The 19,904-nt window shown below is 56.7% G+C and overlaps 1 protein-coding gene across 3 annotated transcripts in view; it reads right to left on the reverse strand.

Annotated features, from left to right (window-relative positions):
* Positions 1-2,629: 2,629 nt before the first annotated feature.
* Positions 2,630-19,904, reverse strand: part of Ankrd11 (ankyrin repeat domain 11) — an 85,031-nt gene continuing 67,756 nt past the window's right edge. For all 3 annotated transcript variants that reach the window (XM_013035668.1, XM_013035669.1, XM_013035670.1), the window contains 6 exons: positions 17,489-17,636; positions 10,700-17,169; positions 7,759-7,857; positions 7,531-7,674; positions 5,165-5,257; positions 2,630-3,698 (listed from right to left, as the gene is read on the reverse strand). In XM_013035668.1, coding sequence (XP_012891122.1) covers positions 3,513-3,698; positions 5,165-5,257; positions 7,531-7,674; positions 7,759-7,857; positions 10,700-17,169; positions 17,489-17,636 — 7,140 coding nt within the window. In that variant the 3' untranslated portion in view covers positions 2,630-3,512. The remainder of the gene's footprint in view (positions 3,699-5,164; positions 5,258-7,530; positions 7,675-7,758; positions 7,858-10,699; positions 17,170-17,488; positions 17,637-19,904) is intronic.

The raw sequence follows: 19,904 nt of genomic DNA on the forward strand, positions 1-19,904 counted from the left end.
CCCAGGAGCAGAGTTCAGGCCCTATGACTGGACCCAAAAAAAAAAAAAGTAGGGTCTGGTCACCCCGGGCAGCTGTGGGGTGCCGGCCATAGAAGCAGACAATGTGCGGGTTGCACAGTTCTGGGCCTGTGGCAGACAGCTGGCTGAGGCCTGGCCTCTAGGCCGACTGAACCCTGACCACTACCTGTTCCATTCCAGATGGCAGCCTTCCCCTTCCCAAGGGGCCTTCTAGAGAGTGCAGGTGCTTTTGTGTCAGGAAGCCAGCAGTCAGGCTTGTGATGGCCAAGAGGCTGTGACTGGCACCAGTGTAGCAGCCCAACCTGAGGATGGGGGTCAGGAGAGCCGGGGCGGCTCGCCCAGGAGCTCTGGCGGCTGAGTGTGCCATGCCTGGCAGACCACACAGCCTGTGCTGGGAGCACCCGGCCGCGCCGGCTCAGAAGGGGCTGATGGCCCTTCAGCTGGCTTCCTAAGGTTCGCTGAAGGGGAAATGGCTGCCGGGAGCTGGGGCCTCCCCTTGTCCGGGACACAGAAATGCAGGGAGTCTCCGGGGGACCGAGCCACCAGAGGGAGGGGTGCTTGGGTGGGGACACACAGCAACTTTGGTGTTGCACAGAGCTGAGACATGCCCTGATTGCATTTACTTAGGGTCCCCACCGCACGTGTGCAGGCCCGTCTGGCACATCCCCCACCCCCATGCTGCTTTTCTCTAGGACCCTGACACCCTCCCTGGCCACTGTCCACCCCACCCCCGGTAGCTCTAGCTGGTGGCGTCCACCTTGTGCAGGGCCGGGGAGGGTGCGTCCGTGAGCATGACCACTCAGCTGGCCGCCACTGAGAGCCCCGAGGGAGGCGGGCTCGGGAGCAGCCTGGCGCGGGCTTAGCTCTTCTGGCAGTCGGAGTCCCTGAAGGGCACCCTTCCCCCCTCCCTCATCCTCTCAGCCAGCCTGGTGCTGCTGGGCCATGCATTCCGGCTCGAAAAGCCTTGGATGATCAGGAGCCACACGGAGGGCAGAGGGAAGAGGCCCTGCGGGCGCCCAGGCCCAGACGCCTCCCGCAGAGGCGGCAACCGCACCCACCCCGTCCAGGCCCCAGCCTAGGGACAAGCGGGCAGGGAGGCCGGGCGGGACGGAGGGGCGGCCTGTGGGATCCCGCAGGGATCCGAGCGTTCTCCTCGCAGGCCCTGCCGCGCCCCTGGGCCCTCCACGAACTCCCGCGGGCCGCAAGGCGGGCGCAGGACGGACATCCTGGGACGACCCACCGAAGCAGCAAGACCCCCGCGGCCAGCGAGGGGCTGTGAGCCCCAGCAGGAGACCAGTGGGTCTGGAGCGGCGTGGGTGCAGCCCAGCAATGAGCGGGTGGAGCTCAGCGCCAGAGCCGCGCTGGGCAGCTGTGGGGAGGGGCGGGGCCTGGTGGATGGGTGGAGCCATAGGAAGAGCCTGGTGAATGGGCGGGGCCTGGTCAGCCTGGCCCACCATAGGCGGAGCATGAACGGGCGGGGCCTAGTGCCGGGGCCGCCCAGCCCGTAGGTGGAGCCTGCTGAAGGGGCGGCCCAGCCCACCATAGGCGGAGCTTGAATGGGTGTGGCCTAGCGAAGGGCGGCCCAGCCCACCATAGGCGGAGCTTGAATGGGTGTGGCCTAGTGAAGGGCGGCCCAGCCCACCATAGGCGGGGCCTGAATGGGCGGGGCCTAGTGCAGGGTCGGCCCGTGAAGCGGGCGCCACCCGCACATAGCAGGGAGGCCTGACCCAGGTTGGGGCGGGCAAGCTCTGAAAACGCATGCGGCGTGTCCCAGGGACCAGGGCCGGCAGCAGGGCGAACGCGGGCGCAGCGCCAAGCTCCCAGCGGAAGCCGGGCCTCCCTCCTTGGGGATCCCCTAGCTCAGAGCTGCCAGAAATCCTGGGAACGATCGGATCCTTGGCCTGTTCCTGACACCCTAACCTCCAGGACGGTCGGGCCGGCGCTGATCGACAGGAGGGCAGCTCTCTGCTCTCCTCCCTGCTCTCTGGGCCGCCGCCGGCGGAGGGACAGGTGGCAAGGCGGGCCCTGCTCCCCCTGCGGGGGGGGGGGTAGGGCGGGGCCTGGCAGCCTGACCGCGGCCGGCTTCCTCCTCCTCCTGTGTGTGTGTGTGTGCGCGCGTGTGTGTACAGGCCTGGCAGCCTGACGGCGGCCAGCTTCCTCCTCCTGTGTGCGTGTGTGGTAAGAGGCCTGGCAGCCTGACCGAGGCCGGCTTCCTCCTCCTCCTGTGTGTGTGTGCGTGTGTACAGGCCTGGCAGCCTGACCGCAGCCGGCTTCCTCCTTCTGTGTGTGTGTGTGTGTGCGTGTGTGTTAGTAAGAGGTTCTCTCTTAGGAGGGGGTGGCAACCTTGAGTCTAGGGAGGAAGATGCTCATTTCAAGATTAAAATTGAAACAGGAAGAGGCGCTATGGCTCAGGTGGCAGAGCGCTCGCCTTGAGCCGAAGAGCTGAGGGACAGTGCCCAGGCCCAGAGTTCAGGCCCCACAACCAACCAACCAAAAAATAAATAAATAAATAAAAGATTAAAATTGAACTATTGGAGAAGGAAAGCTTAATACAGTTGAGTTTTTAGACAGAACTTGTCAACTACACATTGAATCCTTCTGGGAGGGACAGTGCATGTACAAAGAACATTTTAATTAATTTATTTATTTCTTTACACATAACTGAAAGTGATGTTACAGTACATAAGTTATTTACAACTGTGCAGTAATGTGTTGCAAAATAAATTATCTAGAAGGCAGCAAAAGTACATTGTGAATGTATATAAAACTGTACAGCGTTTGCAGATACACTCTTTATAGGACTATTGGCTCTGTAGTGTTTCAAGTTACGTTCTCAGAAAGAGAAACAAAATGCCCAAGATTAAAGGAAAAAATATACAAACCACGTGGATTTGACTCCATTAAAAACACTATTGGAGAGTCTAGGCTGTGTCCCTCTTCGGCTGGGCAGGTGGCAGCCGGCCCTGGCAGGCACCAGCACCCCAGTGTCCCAGCCTGCCCCGAGGACCTCCATGGGATGGCATTCTCCTGCCCCTCCGACCTGGAGGTCACTGTGTGAGGTGGACACCTCAGTTTAGTTCATTTCCTGTAGTTGATCAGAATGGAACGAGGAATTTAAAAACACACTGTGACACAACTCCTCAGGTGCCCTGCAGTTGGCTAGAAGAGGCAGAGGGCGCGGTGCGTGGAGAGCCGCCGGTGCCCAGGCCTCCTCCTCCTCCCGCAGCGCAGCTCTGTGGAGAGCTGGCCTTGTGCTCCCGTGGCAGCTGGTAGAGACACACATTCTGCACCCCCGGCACCGAGGCCAGTCTGGAAGGGGGGCATGCGGACAGGACGGTCTCTGGACTCCTCCCTCCTGGAGGATGTGGTGCTCCCTCCTCCTCTCTGCCTCTACCGCCACCGCCGCCGCCGCCGCCACCACCACCGCCGGGACTCCACGGCAGCACGGGGCGACTGTGTGGCCCTTGTCTCTGGACTGCAGCCTTTGGGAGGTATCACGCCGGCAGCAGGACGAAGTCGTCGTTAACGTCCACCATGGGCACGTAGAAGGAGGGCACCTCATTCACGCACAGGGACTTGTGTCCAGCAGGGTCCAGCTCCTGGGCCTTCAGCTGCCACTCCATCCTTTGCACAGCGTTGAGGGCTGCCGCCTCATGCTGTTGCCGCATCAGGAGGCATGTCTGTAGGACATACACAGAGAAGGGTAAACGAGGGCCCCAAGGCGCACCACCCAGCCCAGGACCCAGCACTCTGCGCCCCATCCTGGTCCGCAAGGAGCTGCACCCGATGTGCTGCCACTACTCACCCTGGTCAGAGCCCAGGCTGTGCTGAGGCCAGGTGTGGCACTGCCCTGGAGGGTGTGAACGGGTGGGGCCTGCCCCAGGACATGGCACGCACCCGTTCCACACCTTTACCTCACCGTCTGATCAGTGACTGGGCAACAGTGACGGCAACAGGGTCATGGAGAGGTCCAACCCCTTTCACGCTCTGTTCAGGCCACACCAACCCCAACCCCAGGAGTACTGCCAGCAACTGTGGGTGCATCTGACAATGGCATGATTTCACTGTCTTTGTTTTATGGCTCTTATGTGGTACTGTGTTCTTTGCGTTCACACAGAAACCATGACACTGAAAGTGCATCATGTCGGGCCGGGCCGGGCCTGCAGTGAGGACCTAGGGAAACCCAAGTGCTCAGTGCTAAGCTCAAGCTTGACAGGCTGCAGTGGCGGGTTCTATGCTTTGGTCCATGACCTTCATTAAGTTTTAAATGACTAAACAGAGGCTGTCAACTGACTGAGTGTAAATCTACCAGCTGACACTTCTGCCGACCGGGGGAGCTGGCCAGTGTCAGCCCCAGCCCCACACAGTGCCTTCTGTGAGCATTCCCCTCCAGCCCAGCACTGTGGCAGGCGCCGTGGCTTCAGTTCAGGGATCCGAGCTTGCTAGGCATTCAACTACTTGAGCTACACTTGCAGCCCCACGATCTCCTACATGGGACCCATGTACCTTTTGGTTGTGAAAGTAATGATTACGTTGAACAAACCCTCGCTAAGGTCTGGCCATTTTACCTCCTTTTTCCTGGACTTCTTATATACTTCTCTTGTCAGTTTGTAGGAGTTTCACATTGGCATTTTTATTGCTTTATTGTACATTTGTATCAGTGTGCTAGTTTCTCTGCACAGTTCCCTGGGCCTCACTTGACCTGGAGGTGGCTCTGACAGGAGAAGGGAGGTGTAGGCATAGACTGAATCTCACCCCACGAACGGCCATGTGGACATCTGTGGTTCAAGGGCCACATGGGCTTGTGATCCTCCTTCCCCTAGTCCTTGCGTCCTCACCACCCCCCCAACAGCTGCTGTGGTGTGTTGGCCAAGATACACAGTGCTCAGGTTGGGGATGCGGCGTGAGGCAGCTGTGCGGAGATTTTGCAACTGGCTAAGTTACCACCCTTGTTCAGCAGGCGGGCATCTGCTTCTTACTTTCTCATCTACCCTATCATCTAAAAAAGGTAGCCACTGTTCTGGCCAGCACCTCCAGAAGAGCAGTGGCAGGAACGTGCTGGGACCGCAACGTGTTCAAGGTCAGCCAGGTTGAGAGCACTGTCCCCTCCGAGGCCAGGGAGGCAAGGTGGCTCCTTACTCCTTACCTTCATGCGGTCATACTTGTCATCCACGTCCTGCAGCCAGGAGATGAACTGACGAGCATTGAAGCGATCGCGTACGGACTTATTCTCATCGCCCTAGAGAAAGCAAATGTGGACATTAATGGGGTACGAGAAGGCAGGCCGCATACTGCTTGTCCATTCTCCAACAGAAAGCAGAGGGCAACTTCAACACAGAGGCACACAAGCACAAGCACCTTCCTTCCTACCTCCCTTCAAGGCCGTCTACCATGCGCTGGGAGCAAGTACCTTCAAGGCAGCACTACAGAAGCTCTGGCAATGCCCTGCCTGGGGATGCCCAGCCCCTGTACATGGAAGGAGCAAAATCATTTAGACAGCTACCTCCACTTCAAGGACTTGAGTTTATACAAATGGAGTCATAGCTTGGAACTGGTGGCTCACGCCTGTCATCCTAGCCACTCATGGGGCTGAGATCTGAGGATCATGGTTTGAAGCCACATGGGGCAGGAAAGTCCTATGAGACTCTTATCTCCAGTTAACAATCAGAAAATTGAAGTGGTGCCGCTGCTAAAAGTGGTAGAGTGCTTAGCCTTGAGGGAAGGGCTCAGGGACAACCCCAAGGCCCTGAGTTCAAGCCTCAGGACAAAAAAAAAAAGGCATCATGTCGAGCTCCTCCCTTCTGTTCCTCAGGATATCTAAGGAGGTGGGATCAGCCTCCTCACTAACCTCTACTCCGCATAGACCGACTTAATGTCCGTCAGCCCTCACTACATTGTTATCACATGCAACCTTGTTCCACCATGATAGATGGATTTGCAAACAGAGCCAGGCCAGAGAAGCCCACAGGAAGGAAGGTGGACTAGAGGCCATGGTGCGGCAGGTCTGCTCCACTATGAGCAGTGGGCTCACCCTGGGTGTCCCAGAATGGGATGTATTAATAGCTCCTTAAGAGGCTGAGATCTGAGGATGCAGTTCAAAGCTGGAAAGTAAGACTCTTATCTCTAATGAACACACACACACACACACACACACACACACACACACACACACACACACACACACACACACACACACACACACACACACGTGAGTGGAGCTGCAGCTCAAGTGGAAAGCGTGTAGTCCTTGGGCTGGGAAGGTGGCTCAGTGGTAGAGCTCTTGCCTTGTATGCCTGAGGCCCTGGGTTCGATTCCCCAGCGCCACATAAGCAAAAAGAAAAAAAGCTGGAAGTGGTGCTGTGGCTCAAGTGGTAGAGCGTTAGCCTTGAGCTGAAGAGCTGAGGGACAGCGCCCAGGCCCAGAGTTCAGGCCCCATGACCCGACAAAAAAAAAAAAAAAAAAAGAGTGTAGTTCTTGAGCTTGTCCATGAACAGTGTATAGGTCCCGAGTTCAAGCCCCAGGGCCGGCACTATGACTTCCTAAAACCAGAGTGCCCAGACAGCAAGAAACATGCACATGGGAAGAGGCTTTCGCTGGAGACCCTCTGGTTTTGAATCTAAAAAGTAACTCAGGAAATGGCTTAAATCCTTTTTCTCTTTTTGATACAAAGTATAACTTCCAAACATCCAATTTCCCATATCTCATCCCCAACTAATCTTTCTGCTTAGGGACTTGCTTTACAGAAATCCTATTATGCCCGAGAAATGGAGAAAGTGCACATGTCTCCAGAGTGGCAGCCCTTCAAAGTGTGATGAACGTTTTTACTTAAGCCCAAGGAACACGGTATGTTGCTACATGGCGAGTCCTGGGTCTCCAAGGCATGTGTCTTGAGAACGCGTCACCGAGGTTTGAATGGCTAGAGAGGAACCAGTTCTTGGCAAGTGTATGTTGATCGGGGAGGTGGGGCCTGGCAGGGCACACAGAGGTGGGAGCAGCCACAGAGGGCAGGGAGCACAGGGGGTAAGACGGGCTCAGGATGATGCCTGTGGGACGCTCAGGCTCAGAGAGGATGGAAAGCTGCAGGAGAGCCCCTGCCGGATCCGAGCCTTAAGGCTGGTGCCCTACGGCCCAAACAGTAAGCATTCTCTGGAGGGTCATGAGGATGGACCTGTGGGCACAGGGGCTCTGGCTGCCCTCGGCTGCAGACCGGGCTGTCCAGGTACACGCCACCATCACGGAGGAAGGGGCCTCTTGCCCTGTGTGCACAAGGGCCTCTGAGGATGCCGCAGAGTTCACGAGAGGCCCACGAAGGGCGGCCCGCGCACCTCTGCCTGCGCTTGTCCAGGGCATGTCCCCGAGGCACGTGGGGCCCACAGTGGGGGGGGGGAGGAGGGTGGTTTTCAGGGAAGCTGGCTCTGGTCCACTGTGGCGTGCAGCCGCTCCCTGCCTGGCAGGCCGCAGGAGACTCCTGGGGACGGGAGAAAGCTTATGTCTCCCCTGGGGAGGCCTCACCTGGCTTTCCAGAGGCATGTTGTACACTTCCGAGTCCAGCAGCATCGTGCATGCGCTGAAGGGCACGGCCTGGTTGGCGATGGTTCTGGCTGCCCGGCAGTGAACCCGTAGGATCTCCTGCTCACAAGACACAATCAGCTTCTCCTGGGGGAGGACATGAAGAGTGAGCGCAGCACTGGGGCACGCCAGCCTGCCGGCCCAGCCCCGCCCGGCCCAGGCTCCACTCACCCGCTCAATGCTGTGCTGCAGGCGCAGCTTCCCCCGCACGGCCTCTTGCTGCTTGAACAGCTCCTTCAGGGGCTCTGCCAGGGAGGGAGGGGGTGCAATCTGCAGGTGAGAGGGGAGGGGGAATCAGCAGGGCCACACCTAGAGCAGACTTAAAACCTGGACAGGTCTTGCCCAGCATCCACTTGGGAAGCAAGATTGGAGAGCTGCGTTTAAACAACGAGGGAGAAAAGGGCACAGGGCCACCAGGACGGTGGGCACTGATGCAGGGAAGGAGAGACGGGCGTGACGCAAGCCTGTGCCACACAAGGGCCACAGACCTCCACCAATATGGACAGGGGGCAGGAGCACTGGAAGCTCTCTGCAGGCGGGGGGGGGGAGTGGGGAGCAAGTACATAAAAGGATCATACCAGGTAAGGACAAGTCTTCTCCGCCTGAAGACAAGAAACAAGCGGGGGGTGGGGGGAGGCATGCTGCTGGGTAGAACCTGGGTCAGGTTCCAGAGCAGGCACAAGCATGGCACAGTGCATGGGACTGAGGTAGGCACGCTGTGTAACGTAACGGGGGGCCGGGGCCGGGGCGTGCTGCTTGAGAGAAGGGGCACGCGGTGGCATAGAAGGGCAGCACTCAGAGGAAGGCTGGAACGCCGGGAAGAACACACCACCACCGGCCATGCTAACAACACGGGCTGAAGGACAGCAGCACTCCAGTCACCCGAGGTACTGGAGAGAAAGCAGCAGGCCCGCAGGCCAGGGCCTCCTGGGAGGGGCGCTGAGGGGAGGAGCCAATCTCATCTACTAAGATACAACACACTACTAAGGGTAGTAGATTCCTAGTGGGGAGCCCTGGCTGGCAGCTCCAATCTGGTGCACCAGGCACTCAGCAGGGGGCAAATGTCTGACCCCCCCCCAAGAACCCTGGACCCTGGCAGACACACCACCACTCAACCCTGACACGGGGAATCCTGTCAACACCCTCAGACCCGTCATGGGACATGTGCCACGGACGTGCCCGTGACGGAGGCCGATGCGGCTCCTGTGATGGTATACTTGAACTCTAAACTTCGTTATTAATCCAAAGTTAGCTGAAAACTGAAAACTCAGGTCTTAGTCTACAGACTCTGCCCCTGGTGGGGAATCCTGGACATGGAATTTCCAACAGGATGCAGTATCCTTGGGGCCATCTAAATGTAGTACCAGGCTGGGAAGGTGGCTCAGGGGTAGAGCGCTTGCCTTGCATGCCTGAGGCCCTGGGTTCAATTCCTCAGCACCACATAAGCAAAAAGAAAAAAGCCAGAAGTGGTGCTGTGGCTCAAGTGGTAGAGCGCTAGCCTTGAGCTGAAGAGCTGAGGGACAGCGCCCAGGCCCAGAGTTCAGGCCCCACGACTGGACCCAAAAAAAAAAAAAAAAATGTAGTACCAGGCGGGAAGCTGAGTGAGTGCCTTACAGCTCCACCATTGAGAGACAAGCTCAAGACCCAGAGTTCCAGCTGCAGGAGGACTGTGTGGGCCTCTGGTCTCTGGCCTGGCAGGGACTCAGCAGCATCATAGCGAGCTGGACCTACAGGACACTTGACATATCAGCCTGACCAACCCTCCCCGCCTCATCCATGATCTGGGGGACACCTAGACAAGGGGTGTGGGGAAGCACACACACACTGACAGAGGTCAGCTGGGCAGTAGGTTTACGTGGTCTTTTTTCCTTTCCTCTATCATCCAGATTTTCTTTCTTTCTTTCTTTTTTTTTTGGGTCCGGTCGTGGAGCCTGAACTCTGGGTCTGGGCTCTGTCCCTCAGCTCTTCAGCTCAAGGCTAGCGCTCTACCATCTGAGCCACAGCGCCACTTCCGGCTTTTTTTCTTTTTGCTGATGTGGTGCTGAGGAATCGAACCCAGGGCCTCATGCATGCAAGGCAAGCGCTCTACCACTGAGCCACCTTCCCAGCCCTCGTCCAGATTTTCTACGGAAACCATCTCATTCTATTTTGATCACAAAAAATGTAAAAGAAAATAAAGTTCAAAACAGAATAGAGCTGAGTGCCAAAGGCTCGTGCATCTAACCCTAACTACTCAGAAGGCAGAGATCTGAGCCTCATGGTTTGAAGCCAGCCTGGGAAGAACAGTCTATGAGGCTTTGATTTCTACGTAATCACCAAAAGCTGAAAGTGGAAGTGTGGAGCAAGTGGTACAGTGCCAGCCTTGAGCGAGGAAGCCAAGCAATTCAAGCTCCAGTACCCAACCAACAAACCAAAAAAGAAAAGCAAACAAAGCAAAGCAAAACAAACAACCCATAAAAATCAACAGGCTGGCCAAGGCTGGGTTTTCCTGAGTACTTCCATCTATGTCAGCCTGGCTGTGGCTTGGTTCTCCACAGGGGACACCGTTCTGAAGCCTAGCCCTTCCGGGCAGGCCTGCAGTCAGAGCCCCACCTTTACCTCACTCAAGGACTGTGGGCCTGCTGCCAGCCCAGCCCGTGCACGTAGCCTGGTCCTCCCCTTTGGAAAAGACCTTGAGTCTCGTGCAATGCACAGATCACAGCGTTGGGGTCCCCCAAGTGGGCCCACGGTAACAGGCTGTGGCTTGACTGACAGGATGCCTGGTCTGTCTATAGAGGGGTGAGATGGCGGTATACTAAAGTCAGGGCAGGGAGGCAGGAAGGGCCCCCTTTACCTCTGGTGTTGACGAAGACTGGGCGGGGGTGGGGGGGGGTGAGGTTGGGTGGCAGCAGCAGCACAGCACAGGAGGAAGCTGCCTGTATGGGCTGGGTGGGATGCTGGCCCACCTGTGGCCAGGAGCCGCAGTGGGCCCGGGGCCCTGCTGGAGAGACGCGCTGGCTGAGGGAGACGGAGGACTGGCCCTGATTGGTGACAGCCAGGAGTACCAGTCCTGGCCTCAAGGAGAGCCGGGCTCGTGCCCTGCCCCTGGCCCAGGGTAGATGCCGGGACTCACCACGGGGATGTGCAGCTTGCTGAGGGGCTTGCCGTCCAGGAGGTAGGAGCCCGTGTAGGTGACATACTCAGCGTAGCACTGGGGCGCCTGTGGGGTGATGCAGCAGAGGATCTTCCGCTTCTCCTCAATCTTCTTTCTGATCTGAAGGTACTCAAAGTAGGGGTTGGACCTGTCACTGTGGTAGGGCTCGATGGCGTCCAGCTTGATGGCGTCCACGATGGCGGCCAGCGTCTGCTGGATCACCTCCCGAGTCTGCTGGGTGGACGTGTTCAGCTGCTGCTGGAGCTGCTGGCTGGAGCGCTGGAACCGGCGCTTGCGGGGGTGCTGGGCGTGGGCGTCTTCCTCCTCAGAGGTGCGGCCCTTGGCTCTGGAAGCCGGGGCCGGGGCGGGCTCCTTCTCTGTCGGGGGCGTGCTCTGCTTGCTCTGGCTGGCCAGCATCTGGGCCCGGTTCCGGGTCATGCGCTGCGGGACTTCCTCCACCTTGGGGGCCTTCGGTGCTTCGGCCGAGGGCTTGGGCTCTGGGTCTGCGGCTTCCGGTGGGACGCCGCCTAGGGCCCCGTCCGCTGGGGGCGTGGCACCTGCCGCCCCAGCACCGTCCTGGGCTGGTGTCTCCTGCTCGGCGGCAGGGCCCTCAGGGGTACGGTGGGGAGTGGCGCAAGGGTCTTCCACCTTGCTTTCATCTCCACCCGCTAGGGGACACTGTTCAGGGGGTCCAGACACAGGCCCCAAGCTGGACTCCAAGTCCTCCGGGGCCCTCTTACCCACCAGGACTTCTGTCTCCGTGGTGGCTTCCAGAGCAGCATCCGGCTTTGGGCCTTCTGCGGGCTCTGGCTCAGCCAGGGGCTGAGGGGATGCCTGCTCAGGAGGGGGTGCTGCCTGCTCCTCGGCCGCTAATGCAGAGACCCCACCACCGAGAACCCCGGGAGCCCCCGGAGGGCCCTCGTCTGGAGGAGCAGGACTGCCCTCCGCAACTTCCGCCTCCATGTCTGAAGCGTCTTTGGCTTGGAGAGGGAGCTCCGGCAGCGAGAAAGGCCCCAAGTCCAGCTCCTCCTCGGGGCTGGCGAAAGCGTCGGGCCAGGGCACCGGCTCCACCTGGCCCAGAGTGGCCAGGTTGTGACCACTGTCCAGGAAGGTGCTCTCCAGGGGCCCCAGAGCCTCCACCTGGGCCCCAGCAGGGACACCGGGGGGCTCCGGGGCCGTGTCAAGGGGCCCGTCTGGCAGAGACTTGCGGTTGCTGAAGAAGGAGCCCAGCCTGGCAGGAGCAGCATAGGCAGCTCCTTCCGAGGCAGACATGGCGGCAGGCACTGCTCCCTCCCCATCATCTTTGACTTCCTCCAGGCCCGGCTCAGGGGCAGGCAAGGGGTAGGAGCCGGGAGAGACGGGGTACGGGGACTCTGCAGCACTGAAGGGCCCTGGGGTGGTGGCATGGAGGGACTCTGTGGGGCAGAAATGTTTTGGGGACTCTGGGAACTGCTGTGGAGACTTCAGCAGAAGGTCGGGGCCCACGGACCAGCTGCCAGGGTCTTCGGAGGCACTGGCCACCAGCGTGGCAGAGAGGGCCTGCTCGGTGGCAGGGTGGGTCCACTCCGCAGGCTCCTCGGTGATGACGGCACTCAAGGGGCCCTCGTCCAGAGGCTCCAGGTAGTTGGGCTCTGGGGGGATGATGGCCGCGGTGGCCTGCTGGTCCTCCGTAGCATCCAGAGGGAGGCCCAGGTTGGGGGGCAGGGCTCCTTCGACGGCAGGGGCCAACAACTCAGCCCTGGGGGATGGAGAGGATTTGGCTGGTAGGCTGGAGAAGACCCCCTCTGGGGGTGGTGTGGCACTGTCCACCGCAGCCGGCGGGCAGTGCAGGGCGTCTGTCTTGGGCGAGGGGACGCCGTAGTCTGGTGAGTAGTACCCCGGGGACAGGCAGGCAAACTTCTCCGCGGGAACGGCTGGCAGAGCGGCTTTGTCTTCTAGCAAGTGCTGCACTGGGGAGTCGAAGCTGGAGGCGGCAGGGACACTCTGCTGCCTGCACAGCTTGTCCCCAACGCTGAATTCCTCCTCAGGGGTCCTCCTGATGTCCACAGAGATTGAGCGGTACAGGTTTGTGGAGACTGGCCTTGTGGGTGTCTGGCCCGGGTTCTCTGAAACCCCGCTGGAGGCCACAGAGAACCTGTCAAAGAACGGTGGGGAGCAGGCGCTGGCAGACGCGGTGGAGACAGGCATGGAATGCTGGGAGTCGGCACAGTCGAACACCAGGTCGGGGTAGTCGTCTGCACTGCAGGAGGGGGTTCTGGGCGTGTGCATCACCTCCTCGTAGCTGGGGCAGGACACTACTGAGGTGGGCGTGGGCACCCCGGTGGGCCGGCCCTGCTCAGGCCGGGGTGAGGCCGGCAGGGCCTCCTTCAGGGATGGCCCCGCTAGCCAGTCCTTGGGCTCCGCACCTGGTCCCGGGGGTGGCTTGCCTTCAGTGGTGGGTAACATGGGAGTTGACTCCTTCGGCTTTTTGTCCTTAAAGGGAGGGTCCAGCCCCAGAGGTTTCTTGGAAGGAATGTCCAGGCTCTTCTTCCGCCCATCATCGACGGGCTTCGTCTTCTCCTTGAGCTTGGGGTCTCCAGACCTGTGCCTCATCTTCTCCATCTGCCTCATGCGCTCCTTGTGCCGCTTGTGCCGCTCCTCGATCTCCAGGTCCTTCTGGGACAGCATCCTCTCAAAGCTGGTCATCATCAGGTCGCCGTCGCCCAGGAGCTTCTCTCGGGGCCGGGGCTCCTTCTTGCCCGTGTCCCTGGAGGACGGGAGCTTGTCATTCCCGTTGCTCATCTTCACGGGGTCGCCCTTCTCTCGCTCGGCGCTCTCCTTGAGCTTCTCCTTGAGCTTGGTCTCGCTGAGCTTCAGGCCCTCATCCCTGCCCTTCTCCTTGAGGGAGCCCAGGGGGCTGTCTTTGTCCTTGGCTGCCAGCTTTGGCTCCTCCCTGTGGTGCCGCAGAAAGCCGTCCACGTGCTTGTCCCGGTGTTTCTCCCTCTCCTCCCTCCACTTCTCCCTGTGTTTCTCTCTCTTCTTCCTCTCTTTCAGGATGCTGAGAGTACTCGATCCGTAAGGCTTTAGTTCCTTTTCTATTTTCTTGGAAGCTTCCCTTTCAGAATCATTTCTTTCTTTCTTTTCGGCAGAAAATAGTTCAATTGTTTTATCCAGCTCCTCCTCGGCATCAGCTTTTGTGGAGTAAGTGATCCCGTATGCGTCTGACTCCAAGAAGTCCTTTTCGAACTGGCTGGAGTCTTTCCTGCCGCCACTGTCCTTGTAGTCTTCGCCCTTTTCCTTCTTCTCAGCCTTCTCCTTCTTGGCTTTCTCCCGCTCATGGCTTTTCTTGGAGGATGAGGAGGAGTGTCTGTGCCTTTCTTTCTCCCTGAGCTTCTCTGCAAGACAGGAGTTATCCCTAGCCTTGTCTTCGGGCGGGGGCTCTGAGAAGGACACCTCCAGGAGGCTGCTCAGGCCAGGCTCCTGGCCCCGGTCTGCAAAGCTGTCAGACGAGACCTCGCTGATTTTGTCGTTGGAGTCTTCTCGGTAATCATGCAGAGCCTCTTCCTCCAGCTTCTCCAGCAGGCTCTTCTCCAGCTCAGCGCTCCTTGAGGCCTTTCTTTCTCGGGAGTGCTCCTTCTCTGGCTTCTCTTTGTGCCTGTTCTTGGCCTTCTCTTCAGCAGAGTGCTTCTTCTCCACCTTTTCAGGGAGCTTCTGTTTGTTTTTCTTTTCTTGAGCAGAGTCAACCGAAGATCTGTCTTTCCTGTCCTTATATTTTTCCATACACTCTTTGTCTTTCTTCTCCTTGTGCTTCTCAAAAGTCTTGTCCTTTTTGTCCTTCCCCACTTCAGCAGCTCCTCTGTCCTTTTTCTTCTCCTTGGGCTCCTTGTCTCGTGGCTTCTCCGCATGCTGCCTGTCGGAAGAGGACTTCCGGTGCCTGTCCGAGGGATGTGGCTCTCTCCCCTCGTCCTTCTCCTGGAGGCTGTCCATCCTCTGCACGTCACTGGCCTCTCCCACCTTGAAGCTGCCGGCCAGGTAATCGTCTTTGTCGTCCTCACTTTCATCCGTGAATATGTCTGCAATATACCAGCTCTTCTCCTTTCCCTTCTTGTCGTCTTTTTTTTCAGGGAAGTCTTCTGAGATGATTCCAGAGAATGTCTTCTCCTTCTTCTCTCTTGTCTGCTCAAGGGACAGTTTTCTGTCTTTATCTTTGCTGTGCAGGTCTTTATGCTTTTCCTTGCCATCTTTCTTCTCTTTAAAACACCGGTCAAACTCCTTGTCCTTCTGACATTTCTCAAGGATGGATTTCTCATTTCTGTCTCTCTCACTGCATTTGTCTTTGTACTTTTCTGCTCTCGCCTTCTCCTTCCTCTCCTTCTCCGAGCCGTCCCTCTTCTCCTTCTCCCGGACCGCATGGGGACGCTCCCAGGGCTCCAGGCTCTTGGCAAAGTCGCAGTCAGGCTTGTCTTTGAAGCTCTCACAACCGCACTCCTTCAGATCCTCCCTGTGCCCCTCCTCAGGCCGGGCGCGCCCGTCCCTGCGCTCCAGGGGGTCCCTCCGGTCGCGCCCGCCTTCAGCAGACTCCCTTCTCTTCTTGTCTTTCTCGGAGAGATAGCTGGAGATGCTTTTATGCTTTTCTGTTTCTCTCCTCTTCTCAGAATTCTTGTCCAAATACTCCCTGTCCTTCTTTCGGAAAAAAGTCTCTCTGAAGTCCCGCTTTTCCCGGGCTTTGTTATCCCGTTTCTTCTCCTTACTGTCCAGGATAAGTTTGGCTACAGAGTCACTCTTGATGTCCCTGTAGTCTGTCACCGGAGAGTCCCAGCTATCTTCCCCTTTAAAGTCAAAGGAAGAGTCAGATAGGTCGGAAAACCACCTTTCTTGCTGATCATCAGAAAGACTGAATTTGGTGTCTTCACTCTCTAGAAATTGGCTTTTGTTACAATATTCATCAAAAGCGGGCTCTTCCCGGTACACCTTTTCCTTTTTGAGCTTTTCTTTTTCCTCCTTGAATACCTTCTCCTTGGACACCCTGTCCTCTTTCATATCATTCTTCTTCTCTAACTTGGAGGGTCGGTCTTTGGACCTTTTCTTTCTCAGCCTTTCCTCCCTGGCGGACTTCTCCCTGTCTGCTTTACTGGAGCGGTCTTTCTCTTCCCGGAAGGGCCTGCTGATGTCTCTGCTCGTGTCTTTGACCCTCTTCAGTGCCTTCTCATCCTTGAAGAGCCACTCTTTCTCCTCTGACTTCATCTTGCCAAGCTTCTCCTCTTTCTTAAAATGCTCTCGGTCGTGCTTTAACACTTTCAGCTTGTTTTCAGTAGAAATGTCATTATCTAAAAGGATGGCCTTATCTGACTTTTGCTTGGAGTCCTCATATTCATAGGTAAAGCTTTTCAGTTTCAGTTCCTGGCTGACTGAGCACTGCCCTTTCTCCTTGCTTTTGTGTCTGTGTTTTGTCTTGTGTTTTTTGACCACCTTGCCTTCTTTGTCCAGCTTGGGGACCGCGCCATCGGTGCTGGGGTGGAAAGTGCTCCTCTTCTCGGGCTGTGTGCTCTGCAGACTGCTCCTCTTGCGGTGCTCCTGCTTCCTCCGTGTGGGTTTCAGTGACTCCACACTGGAGCCCTCCGAGGAGCAATCAGACTCGCTTGTTAGCCCCGTTCCTGAGGAGTCTGACAAAGAACTGACCTCAGACCACGCTGGGGAAGAGATGGCTTTCCAATTGTCTGTGCGCCAGTGTTTGGTGTGCTGGTCAGTGTGGCCTGGGTTATGCTTCGGGGCTGCAGTGCTGCCGTGAGATGAGGTGGATGAGGCGGAGAGTGAGCTGAACAGAGAGGGGTCCTTCAGCACTAGCGGGGACCCCCGGAGGCAGCCTGAGCTCCCCACAGAGTCCCCATCGTCCTCATCGCTCTCAGAGGACTCGCTCTCAGACCCCGAGGAACAGAACTTATCAGTCCTCTTTCCAAACCGGACTTCTTTGCCTTTTGCCTCTTTCTTTCGCTTCTTTTTTACTTTACTTTTTTCTTTCTGCTGCCTGGAGTTGGAAGACTCTCGAGCCTTACTGCTGGGCAGCATGGTGTGCGCCGAAAGCCTCAGCTTCTCTCCAGCCCCCACAGTAATGCTCACGCCCTCCTCGTCGGACGTGTCTGACAAGATGCGATGGGCTGCCTTCTTTGGTGCGAGCGTGTTATTTTTTGTGTAACTCTTCACTTCCATTTTGGGTATCGAAATGAAACTGTTCGACTTAGCCTCCTTCCTGTAGTCCTTCTTGAGCAAGTGCTTGTCATCCACTGGGGGAACCCTGTCCTGCTCATCATCCTCATCAAACTCGTACTCGTCCTTGACAGGGGTCACAGTTTTCTGTGGCTCGGGATTCTTAGCCTTGAGCTTCAGGCCTTTCTCAAACTCAGAGTCCGTGTTATTGCCATCAACCGAGCTAGAAGGTGCAAACGACGGGGCATCCTCCTCTTCTGAGCTCTCTGCGAAGAACAGGAAGGGAGTATCAGAACCACTCTGTTAGTACGGTCCAGGGATGTTCTGCCTCCGTGAGAAGAGGCCCCCAAGGTGTGGCTACCCATGAGGGCAGGCACTTTGCTTAACCGAGTCACCGCTGAGGCCAACCATGGGACCCAGGGAAGTTTATGAGAGGCAGGACTGGCGTCTCAAACAGGTCGCTGGCATCGTGGCAGCTGCCCTCTGGAGACACTGCAGGGCAGTCTGCAGGTGAACATCACATACAAATGGGGCAGGGCACATGCCGTCTCAAGTACTCAGGGTCTGGCAGCCTGGCTCACTTACCAGTGGAACTCTCCTCACTGGAGGTGTACGTGCCTTTGCCCAGCAGGAGATTCACCATGGTTGGAGAGTTGGCTACTTTCAACGGTGTCTCGCCTTTCCTGTTGCTTTGTTGAGGGTTTCCTCCGTACCGTAGCAACAACTTCACCACCTGTAAGACACACAAATCACATTGGAAGGCCGTCTGAAAAACACACTCTCATTCCTGTGCAAAATCACATCCCTCCCCAAGACGTCTGGTGTGTGACTAAGGATAACCTTAAGCCCTGTGTGGGTGTTCTGAGCGGCCACTGCAGCGGGGTCTCCTGGTGCTAGGTAAGATTGTACTCTTCTGTGAGGATTACGGCAGGGCTTCACCCAGAAGCACTTTGCCACCCTCACAAAACTCAGCCACTTCCCTGGAAATCTTCTCCCCATGGCTGCCTCCCACCATCAGTAAGCTCTGGTTAGCAGTGGGGTCCTGTGAGGGCTCTGATAGTTTCAGAGGAGGCTTGCTTTGAGGGTCAGGGGCACACAGAATAGAGGAAACAAAGATCAATTTTTTGCAAGTTGGTTTATTTATTTTCATTTACATTGGAAAATATAAAAAAGTCTTCCTTAATTGATTTTACATGTACAAGGATGGCTACATTAAGTGACAGAAACAAGGTGACATTGTGACAGCTCTGTTCAATCATTTATAATCAGCAACCTGTACTTGGACAGCAACTCACTAAGATCAAGTGCAAACATTAGAGTTACCTTCTACTTCAATCCAGTCTGAGTGAGGTCAAGTTTAGTGCACCTCTGGTTACTCACAGTCTGTTTCCACTTTGAGCACCGTTTGGCATTAATATTATCAGCATGTTTGAGTTTTCTACTGATATGAAAAATCACCACAGACTAGGCTATGTTTGGAGCGATCAGCCTTACCAACTGGGCTGATCAGCATGCAGGCAATGCTGGCTCCTTCCTTGTGAGTTGTGGGCAGAAAACCGTGCATTGCATTTAGGACCAAGGACGCTTGACTATGGGAGGCTACCCGCTTCTTGGACCTGTGGTCTTCCAAAGGCTAGCAGTATAGGACCAAGTCTCCTCTGGGCCTCGTTTCTCCTGGACCCACAGAGGAAAGGCTACCATGCTGCCTGCCAAACCATCCGAGCTGTCCTTGCCCATGCAAGCTGCTCTCCTGTCCTGCCCGTGCCACTGCATGAAATTCGACAAGGTGTGGCAATGCAGATGAGCAGCCCTGTCATCCACCACAGTCCCAGACACACCTTGCTCACTCTGTGTACCCCGTGCTCACACTGTGCACCCTGTGGGGAACATCTTGGAAATCTCACATTTCCCTCAATACCAGGTCCTTAAAAAACCACGCCAGCCAGAAGCCAATGGCTCATGCCTATCATCCTAGCTACTACTCAGGAGACTGAGATCTGCATGAGGCTGCCAGACCAGGCAGAAAAGTGTGAGACTCACCCAAGTATGCAAAACAAACCATAATGCTGTTACATCACCTAAAAAACAACTCCTTAACATCAAATGGGATCACTCAAGTAAGAGTTTTGCTGTTATCTTTGTTTTTGCAGTACTGGGCTTGAATTTAGAGCTTCAGGCTTACTAGGCAGGCATTCTCCTTCCCTCATTGCCTGGGTGTGTGCATAGTTTCAATCCTATTTTTCAGTTCCTGTCCTAGCTAGTAGGACAATGAGCTGGAATTGTGATCCTTCTGATCTCAGCCTCCCAAGCAGCTACAGTGGGAGCCCTAAGGTACTGGCACCTGGCTTCAGAAATCTTAATTGAGGGTACTGTCCCCCAAATGACTCATGGTGTTCTGTTGCACTGTGCCATCTAAGATGCTGTACATTCCTGGCATCTTCCAAGAATGGACAGGCAGGGGCTACTGTTTGGTGATCTGAACGTGGACAGACGTGGTTTGCATGGTAAGGGTTACTCTGAAGGGCTGATCAAGGTGGCTCAGGTAATGATGTCACCTCTGAATCCTCATCTCCAGCAGGATGGGGTGTGCCTGATGTATCCTATGTGTCTTTTATTCCAGTTCTGGAAGTGACCCTTCCTTCCTGCAGGAGGTGGAGCTCCTTGCCTGTCATAGAGGGTCTAATCCTGACTACTATCGCTAGGACTTTTGGATCTGCCTTCCAGGTAGAGCAGTACCACAGTGATGACAACAGGGACCTGGCATCGGTTTGTGCTGCTGCATTTCCACCACCCTCCTGGACAAGCCCAGGCAGCTCCACGTGGCTGAGGGGTGACCCTACGTGCTACAGCAGTGCTTGTCAAGTCCGGGAGAGGTGTCCAGGTTCTGACCCAGGGCAAGAGATGCCAGAGGGGACAGCCAGGCCTCAGTTCATAGTACTATAGAAGCTGAAGGCTAGCTGGGACAGAGAAGGTGCAGCGGAGGGCAGAGCAGCTACGTAAG

The sequence above is a fragment of the Dipodomys ordii genome, unplaced genomic scaffold (assembly GCF_000151885.1).
Source record: "Dipodomys ordii isolate 6190 unplaced genomic scaffold, Dord_2.0 Scaffold217, whole genome shotgun sequence".
Taxonomy (NCBI): domain Eukaryota; kingdom Metazoa; phylum Chordata; class Mammalia; order Rodentia; family Heteromyidae; genus Dipodomys; species Dipodomys ordii.